Source organism: Pterocles gutturalis, unplaced genomic scaffold, assembly GCF_000699245.1.
Source record: "Pterocles gutturalis isolate BGI_N339 unplaced genomic scaffold, ASM69924v1 scaffold23308, whole genome shotgun sequence".
NCBI classification, from domain to species: domain Eukaryota; kingdom Metazoa; phylum Chordata; class Aves; order Pterocliformes; family Pteroclidae; genus Pterocles; species Pterocles gutturalis.
Genome location: NW_010118698.1, coordinates 953 through 11,015, shown reverse-complemented (window position 1 = coordinate 11,015; position 10,063 = coordinate 953). Strand labels below are relative to the sequence as shown.

General features: G+C 42.1%; 1 protein-coding gene across 1 annotated transcript in view; it reads left to right on the top strand.

Moving 5' to 3' along the window:
- RNLS (renalase, FAD-dependent amine oxidase) overlaps window positions 1-7,347 on the top strand; it is a 32,637-nt gene extending 25,290 nt beyond the window's left edge. Inside the window, exons 5-6 of the mRNA XM_010076333.1 lie at window positions 2,589-2,764; window positions 7,058-7,347. Of these exons, the coding sequence (XP_010074635.1) occupies window positions 2,589-2,764; window positions 7,058-7,210 (329 nt within the window). The 3' untranslated portion in view covers window positions 7,211-7,347. The remainder of the gene's footprint in view (window positions 1-2,588; window positions 2,765-7,057) is intronic.
- Window positions 7,348-10,063: the final 2,716 nt, after the last annotated feature.

Genomic DNA, 10,063 nt, shown 5'->3' with positions numbered 1-10,063 from the left:
GCTGAACCTCGGCAGTGTGTTCTGAAGTGATCAGACCAGGGTGGAATGTTGATCAAAGACATGTTGGTTGCCTTTGGAAAACTGGAGTTTCTCATTTACTCAAAGGGGATTGAACTGGAGCTGGAGATCTCTTCGCCAACACAGCAGAAAGATTTCTATCAAGCTTGGTACCAAACAGCCAGAACAGGTCAGAAAGTGTTCAGCTGCGTCTTTCTTTGTGGATTCCTTGGTCATAAAATGCTTATTTTGTGCAACTGAAATATTTTTCTAGGAATGTGCTAATTCAAACAAAGGTTTAGCCAGAAGAGGCATTCTTCTTCCAAAAGGGACTTTCTGGTTAATGGAGTGAGAGGGAATCACTTAATTTAATAACCAGCTTGGTGAGTTCAGGCACTCAGATGAAATATAGTGGAACATAGGTCATGTCCTCAGTCCAGCAAATGCATCCTGCTCGTCTGAAGTGGAACAGCCCCATCAGGAGCAACTCACACAAGGATCTGCTGGGTCCTCATCATACCTTGGCATAGGGAAATCGCTGAGCTTGGAAATCCCCTATTCTACGCAAATTCTCTGGTTGTTGGCTGTCCAGACCAAGTCTGTAAGGTGACAAGCCAACATGCCAGCAGGGACACAAGTCCCTTGCTGTGGAGAACCTACAGTCAGCCCCAGCCATAACAAAGCTTAGCCATTTCTAAGTGTGCTGGGATGAACTTCAGCACTTGAACTGCCTTCAGTTCCTCCCCTTGCACTGCAGCCTGGTTGATTTAGAAGGGACAAACTCTTTTGTTTTTTGAGCTTTGCTCACTTGCATGTATTTGCCCGAGGGCGAAAGTTGTATTGAAGGTTCACACTCCCCAAAATGTGCATGTAGACAACCACACATCCATTTCCTAGAATTTCTTAGAGCAGCAAAATTTCAGTGGAGTTCACTTGTGCGGGCCAAAAGGAAGCGCTGATTTCTCAAGTTAACCTGCCCTGGCTTCAGTTCCCCTTCTCCCCCTCCATAAATGTAAAACATTGGTTTTGTTCCAGCCTTTCAACAATGTAAAGACAGTTGCATGGCCAATATGCAACCAATTATAGAGGGAGCAGATGTTTTTCACAGTAATGCAACAAACACTCTTTTTTTTGTCCTTTGCCTTAAAGACAATTTTTACCTCATTATGATTTCATGTTCAAGTCTTTCCTATTTCTGTGTTGCCGAGATTGTCCTCTTAAGGGGACGTGCATTTCAAATTCACGGGTTGTACCTTCTGATCTTTTCTTCTGCATTATCTCTAACCTTTCTGCTTCCAATGGCTTGCGAGCGCAAGAGCTGCAGGTGGGAGGGAGGAGAAGAACTGGATCTGTCTCCAGCGCACAGACACTTTGTTAACCAGCTCTGGAAAGGGCTCCCAAAACAAACTAAGAAGTATTGTTAAACAGAATTAATACACCCTAGACACTGCTGCTATCACTCTATCTGCTAGAGTTCTGTCATTAAATTTGTCAAATTCATCTGACATTTTGTTTCTGTGTGCAAGGAGAGGGCTTAATGTGCCTTTTCCTTGCACTTCTCACACTTTCAGCATAGAGTCGAAGGTGACACAGAAGCATATGCATCACGTATGGCCCATTCTGATTTGTTTCACCATGTAAATGTGGATAAAGGAAAAGACGAGAATGACAGTTCATTTCTTGCTACTGAACAGTAGTTCACCCAAGTCTTGATTGCATTCTACCAGACAACAATGCTTTCTGAATCCAGGCAAAATTATGTCCATACTGAATTTTTTATAAACTTCTACCTATTGCTTCATCTTTAGAGGTAGCTGCAACAATGACTGTAGGTATGCACTCTTATTTTCCACAATTACAGAGCCATCACATTTCCAAGAATAAACTTCCATAAAGTAAAAAAAAGGTGCATTATTCAATACCTTAATCTTACCACATGGCTGGATGAGCTTCAGCCTTTGGGAAAGGGTTTCCCCTTTACTGCTGCCGGCGATTACTTGAGTAATCCAAGTGTTACCCTTCAGGAAGCATCACCTCCATGACCTCCACCCAGTGAAGACCTTGCAGCGGGCGGCTGCGACCGTGTGCCTCTGTGCTTGTAGGGGCACTGATTGGTACTATTTGTAGACGTGGCTGGAAAAATTCCTACAAAGCAGTTTTATGTGTTTCTTTGTGTTGTTTTCTTTCACCAGTTGGCCACAATTGCCAGGTGGTTGCCCTCCTTGTAGAGCCTGTCGAAATGTCTGGGAGGAAAAAGGGGAAGACTTTGCATCCAGTATATTCGTTGCTTATTCCAGCTGCTACTTAGGGGTGTGGGAATGCCTTGAGGTTCCTCTAGGAGACACACGTGGAGCTAGGGTTATTGCAATGGGAAAACTATCGCAGATTTTTGCAAAAAGCCTGGATTTTTTCACTGTGCTTCTTGGGGACAGCTTGGTGATATTACTCTTTGTGTTTTTTTCCAGCTGGAAGAACAGGGTGGTGCCGCAGATATTTTTGTTCTTATTGACTCCTAGGCTAGAGGAACAGCATGCAAGGAAGGCAAGTATTAATGACTCATCTTTCAAAAGCATCTCTCTTCTTTGTTTCAGAATCTTCTGAAATTGGTCCTTCAGTTGTAGTTCACACAACAGTAACGTTTGGAAGTGAGCACCTGGATTCAGACCCCGCAGAAGTGCAGCAGTTAATTCTCAGTCACCTGGAGAGGATTGTGCCATCCCTACCTAAACCAGCTAGCGTCAAGTGTCAGAAATGGAGATACTCACAGGTACTCCGGGGTGGGATCAGTCAGCTGGGAGGATGCTGCTGGGGCAATGCCATAGTATGGATTTTTGGTGTTAGCACAAGAAAGAGGATATCATCTGACCCAGTGGTTTTCATCTTCAGGGAGCAAGAGGAAAGGGGATAGTTGCTCAATATCCGTAATGTATTTCTCCATGTAGCCATCAGCAGCACCCAAGGCTGGCCAATGACAGACAGATCATTTCTTTTTGATGAAAATCAGTTTTTTACGTAGTGGACCTGGTTCAGTGGTAAGCTATACACCACTCCCGGTAAGTCAGGACAGGAGCAGTGCCTAGGGAGGAAGTAAATCACACACTCTTCGGTGAGATTTTCGCTGGTATTTAGAAGTATGACTCATTCTGTCTCTTCTGTATCCGAAAGCATGTGATATTAGCAAAATTCCCACCCTACCACAGAGCAGCAGGAGTCCTTGCGTTCAGATGTACTAATTGTTATTATTTGATTTGGCCCAGTTAAGTTTAACAGAATGTTATGTGCAAAATATTTTAAAGTAAACTACCTAAGAGTAATAATAGCAAAATGTGTATATTTTACAGGCTTCTTTTAAAAATCCAAGGAAATTGTTGGCAATTGCCTAAAGTACTGGAGTGTATCTACATGTTTACCCAAAGCCCCTTAAGTTAAATTACATTGGTGAAAATGCATGTGGAAGTTGATGCAAAATATTTACTTAAAGCAGTGCCCTAAATATTTTTCCTTTTATTAAGTCTGGAAAAGTTACTGCAGACGACTTTTGTGAAGTCTGCTCATACCCCTTGATCTGCATCTGATTTAGGAACCTAGTCTTATTAGCACCAAGTTTATTTTGCTGCAAGTTAGGTATCGGTAGTTTGCAAATCACTTCCCAGCACATAGTATTTGTTCTCAGTTGTAGTATAAAAATGACCTTAACATGGGTTTTAAAGTTTCAGATGACTCATACAAAAATTTTGGCAAGTTTTATATGTTCCTCTTTATCAGTTCAGGGTTTTTTTTGCTAGTAACAGTATCTTGTCTGTAGAGTTGTCACTGTTAAGGCATCCTTTTCTGGTTGTGCATTCTGGTCTTTTCTTCTGCATTATCTGTAACCTTTCTGCTTCCAATGGCTTGTGAGCGCAAGAGCTGCAGGTGGGAGGGAGGAGAAGAACTGGATCTGTCTCCAGCGCACAGACACTTTGTTAACCAGCTCTGGAAAGGGCTCCCAAAACAAACTAAGAAGTATTGTTAAACAGAATTAATACACCCTAGACACTGCTGCTATCACTCTGTCTGCTAGAGTTCTATCATTAAATTTGTCAAATTCATCTGACATTTTGTTTCTGTGTGCAAGGAGAGGGCTTAATGTGCCTTTTCCTTGCACTTCTCACACTTTCAGCATAGAGTCGAAGGTGACACAGAAGCATATGCATCACGTATGGCCCATTCTGATTTGTTTCACCATGTAAATGTGGATAAAGGAAAAGACGAGAATGACAGTTCATTTCTTGCTACTGAACAGTAGTTCACCCAAGTCTCGATTGCATTCTACCAGACAACAATGCTTTTTGAATCCAGGCAAAATTATGTCCATACTGAATTTTTTATAAACTTCTACCTATTGCTTCATCTTTAGAGGTAGCTGGAACAGTGTAGAAATGAACTCTTATTTTCCACGATTGCTTCAAAATTGTTGTCTTCCTAAATCACTAGGTGTGCGTCCTGTTTCCCCTGTTTAAAAATTACATTCAGACATTATACTGCTGGATGATGCTCTATTATTTTCTCAGACCACTGTACAATTTACAGCTCTTCCTGCTTTCATCTCCTCCCTCTGTTGCTTGCTATTGACCGTACCGCTACTAACCAAAACCACTGACTTCAGCAGCTGCTTGTACTTTACGGCTGTGTCACAGGAGGAATTATCACCAGTCTTTAATTCGGTGGATGAGTGTCAGTATGGCTCAGATGGCAAATAAGTCAGTGTCATTCAGATCCGTTATCTCAATAAAGAGATCTCTATTGCCACCCTATAAAATAATCACTACCCAGATTAGATATCTGGGACAGAACTCCCTCTTTCTCTTAAAGCTATCTTTACTTTCAGTTATCATAAGCTGTTGCCACAGAAGCAAAGGGAACTGATAAGATGGGTGCATCTTTCCCCTGACTCTTATAGACAGGATTTATCCTGCTTGTTAATTAAATCCGGATGTAACATCCTTCACATGGCCAAACACAATCCTGGGATTAAAATGCAGACATAACAATTATCCATGGCGGATGAGGGATTAGGACTTCCAAACTTCTACTGACACTACTTAGCAGCACAGCTGCTTCTGGATCCTCTGCTTTAATTACAATAAGACAATATTAGCATTCAGAGCCAACAGCTTCCTACCATCGTGTCCCTTTGACAGAGTCACTTTATATGGATGAGGGATACTGGGAAAACACAGAATCATAGGAATTGGACTTCCTCAGAGGGGACCTCAGAGGACCTCAAAGCAGAACTGTCGCCAGCACTAGGTGACCTCAACCATGGCTGAGTCTTAAAGTCTTCGAGGATGGAGATTCAACAGGCTGTGCCATATAGCCGGTGAGAAATTGGAATTTATGGTGGACAACACCTTCAGAAGAACTTGAAGAAGGGGCAGGATCATTCCGTTCCCCAGTCACTATGTCTAGAAGCTGCTGGGTACAGCCAGCATCAAATGAGCACTGGGTAGTCAAGAAGGAAGGACACTCAAAAAGCCTTTTTCTGATAAACCTTTCTTCATTGTTTATGCTCAGTGACCTCGATCTGGAAGAAAAATTTAGGAATGAATTAAGTACTGACCTAAAATTAGTCTGAGAAAGACAATCTCTGGCTGGATTTACCATACCTGGCTAGACTCTTCTGCCTACAAATTCATTTCAGATAATTACCTCCTTTAAAAAGATGCTAGCATCCAGGTAACACAAAATGCAGCCAGTAACGTAAATGTGGGTGTTCTGCATCGGATCCGTACTTGGAAATGGCAGATAACAGCACAGCAGTGGTAGCTGAGTGTGCGATGGAAAAATGCCATGGACTGAACAAGGTGCCTTGGACTGTAAGTCTTGTTCACCGAAGCTGACAGTCACATGATGGGATGCAGTATCGGTTTACTGCAGAGGAATCTAAAACATATCTTTGAACCAAAGGCAGAAAGTCAAGAAATGATCAAAAGAAAATTGTGCTCTGTATCATGCTCTATCTGTGGTTTGATCTCTATTGCTGCTTTACTGTTGTGCTTCTGCTCCTCTGGTTTTTTTTTTCTCTCTGGCTTTCTAATATTTTTTCCTCTTTTCCAACTTTTCATCATTACGGGTCTTGTTTTGTCATTCCTGTTCTTGGATTATTTCTTCCCACCTCCCTCCTCATATCACTTCATCGTCAAGCTGTCCTGCATCTTCTTATCTTTTCTATCCCTTCTGCCTGAGCCTGCCTTGCCCTCACATTTACCTTTAGGCCAGTGCTGCTGCTGCTGCTGCCACCTTATCTCTGTTCTGAGATTCACCAGTGGTGCTCTGGGATGCACTGATTTACTGCAACATGGACACTCAGCCTTTATCCATAGGTTTGAAAGAGGCTAGAAAAATGTGTGACACAGCCAAGCGTGGTAAGAACACAAATGCTGTGTGCTTTTACTCTGCCCTTTGACGTGCATTGGTGTTTGTCATGAAGTACAATTACAGAAAGAGGAAATCCAGGTACCTTCAGGTTAATACGTCCTGGCCAAAGCAAAATCTATTTGCTTGTAGAAATGTTGCACAGAACTGCTCAAGAGCTGCCACTCCACAGATACAAGTTTAATTGAGGGTATAGTGCCAAGAAAATTATATTTAAAATTAATACAGTGCATACATTGAGAATAACATTAAATATTTATCAAAGCAGCCTTGTTCAGAACTTGTCCCATGCTGCTTATGGAGAAAGCGTTGATTGTATGTCTGTCAGTGTCTAAAAATTGTTGTGCTACTCAGATGAAAAAGGCAACCAGCGTAGCAGAGCTGGAGACAGGGGGGGTTGTCCCAAGGCCATATGTGTGCTTGCTCAGCAGCATGAAGCATGGGCAGGTCATCATGACGTTCTAATTATTGAATTCCAGAAGATAACTGTTTCACTCTGTATCATTAATGCTTTGACCTACAGTGCGGGATGGGAGGGATATTTCATATCAAAGCGTGTTTCTGAGGAATATGGACCTTTCTGGTGGGAAATTCAGGTAAATAAAATACTTTCTTTTCCATCTCCCTGTATGCTTTTCTTTTTCAGGTTACAAAAGCTGTGCCCAATTGTCCAGGACAGATGATTCTTCATACTCAACCTCTCCTGATTTGTGGGGGTGATGGATTTACTCATTCCAAATTCGATGGCTGCATAGATTCTGCTATGAGTCTTGCAGAGGCTGTGAAATCTCATTTATAGCAATTTCAAAGTCAGCTGCTAACTGTAGTCTAGATTTATGATGAATTTTACTATGATGGATTGAATTCTAGTTTAGTGTTTACATAACTGGCCCCTATCTTGCAAAAATAAATTATGGAAGACCTATTGGTGTACTGTGATAATTATTCGGATGGAATTGAATTTTCCAGGATCTGTGCTGTGAATGGTTACTTTGCTTCAAGTAAAGCTTTTTCTGGCTCTAGTCAGAGGCACTGAGCTCCAGCGGTCTTGCCAGGTCCCCTGATGCTTTTACAGCTCATGAAAATTATGTCAAGGAGAGGAGCTGCACAAAAACCCATGGAGCTGCAGAGTTTACTCCTCTGAGTGATTGGAGCCCTGGAAGTGACAGAAGGAACATGCTCAATGGATCCCAGAGCTTTCAGACATAGATGTGGTCATTTCTTCCGGTGCAGATCAGCCCTGGTTGTGGTTATTGTGTTGGCCATGGGTAACCAGTGATGGGGTATATATGCTTCTCAAGTTGGAAAGCCCAATCAAGGTCTAACCACCTTGACTCAAGGTCTAACCATGTCTCCAGGCATGGACAACTTTGAAGTGAGGGATAGTAATTTTCTGCCAACCATTTTTCTTAGACCAGTTTTCTGGAGCCCTGGTTGCAGATTTCTGGAAGAACTCATGTCAAGAGCTTGATGACATTACTGGCAATGATGTGCCACTGAAACATGGTGCCTGTCCTGGGTGCAGTCTAAGCAGCATCAGCCTAGCTGTGCTCGTAACAGAAAGAATGGAGAGAAGGTGAAAGAGAAGGTATGCATGTTTCTAGTGCATTCATAGCCATACAGCTGCTATCCCAAAGTCATCTTGGGAACAGACGTCAATATCTGGGCTGTAACAAAACTTGGACACAGTAAAGTGGATTGGCCAGGAAAGTGGATGCGCTTAAAAGAGTTCAGTATTTGCCAGGTTAGAGAGTCACTGGTCTCCTGAGCAAGGATCAGCCCTTTCCTCTGTCCAAGTGGTGGAGGAGTCGGGGTAGGAGCAGCCAGTACGGAAGGTGGTCTAGCTGCTTTGCCTGGCGAATGCCAAGAGGAAGGAGGGAAAAAGAATTTATCTAAACATGGTCCATGGCAGCGTGTTAGTAAGAAAACTCTGCTGACATTTCAGGCTTAGGGTTACATCACCACCACCATAAAAACTCATTTAAAGTAAACAGCCAGGCTGAAAGCAAGGCGAGTTCTAGACAGCTCTATACTTTATTTTGGCAGAACAGGTGTAGAAATAGAGGGACGGATCCAGGGAAGGATATAAATACACATGTGAGTGAATGAACAAGGAATTTCATTTGAAAGACTGAAAAAATAAACAGCAAGTATAATTGTGTTGAAAATACTACCCGTCATGGTTTCAAGTATTTCTAAGCTACTAAACTGTGTTTCTGTGAAGTCAATTTTGAAATTACTCAGAAATTAACCAAGAAGTCATTTATTTATTCTAAATTTGATTTTAGCTTGTCCTTCCTCTTAAATCACATGCCACAAGTTTAGTACCTCTCTCTACTACAGCACTAAAAATAGCAAAGTGCTATTTTCAGCAGACAGAATTTTAACCGTTAGAGAAGTACAATTCAGCCTCTTTTCCTTAAACCACTGCATTTCATAAAAATATGACATCCTGTATTCATAGCAATGGAACACTGTAATTTACTGCTGTGTTTGACCATTTCTAATGCAGTATTTGAAGTGACACTAAGAACTTCAAAACTTAAGTTAATTTTAAACACATCTTTGAAGGATATTTCATGATGCCTTGTGGTTTTATTGATTTTTTTCTCTTCTTTTCATGAAGTTCTTGAGTTTAAAGCTTTGTGTCTGAACTGACAGGGTTCAGGGTGTATGGGAGGGTTTTCTGCTTGGCTATTGGTTCTGCTTGGCAGGTGGGTCAACCATTGGTGGACCAAGGGTGATAGTTTCTGGAGACCCATCCCACCGGTCTGCCTTCATCCAAGCTCTGCCTTGGTGCACGGGGAAGGACGTGGGTCCTTTTCCTGCAGGCTGTAACTTTAGGGGATCTTTCCAGACTCTTTGCTTGTGCTGTTTTCCTGGTCTTCACTCCTTGTTTTCTGCTCCTTTCTTCAAAGATGGATTTTTACATTAAAACACGCTAAAATTTTCACTTCCTTCCTCTTCCTTCAATTTTGAATGGAAGCAAGACAAACCACTGAAAATCCAAATAAAATGTGTGATGTGCAGAAAAAATGGAAAATGGTGTTGTTCCTCTTGCTGCCTTGCAAACGGGCAGGCTCCGAAAAGTCATGATGCCTTGTATCAGCAGCAGCCATCAATATGACAAGTGACAGATAAGTGACCTCCATCCTTTCGGCAGTCTTACAGCTTTGGTCATTATGAGATCTCAAAATACCCGGTAATAAGCAAATCACTGATTCACATATTTTTCGTATCATGAGATTTTTCGATTCAGAGGTTTTCGAACATGAATCACAAGTGAGTCTCAGATTGCTCCCACCTTTCCCTCTATCATGATGGTCCATCAGAACACCTCCTTCCTATCGCTTCCTCCCTGATTAAGATGATTTAAATAAAATGACTTGGTTTTTAAGGTGCAGTAGAAAAGTTCATGGACGTGTTCCTGTGGATGTGCTCCAGACAGCGGGCGCTTCAGAGTCTCTGTGGCAATATCTCATTTTCTAGATGAGAGCAGGGAGATGACGGTTATTAACTTTCCCACGCAAGGCAGGTAATGAGTGGTGATATTTCAAAGAGACCACTGTGTCCAAAAGGATGTGTCCAAAAGAAGAGACTTGCCTGCTTGATTTCCTGGGCTTTTTCCTGGGTGGATGTAATTTTTAATTAA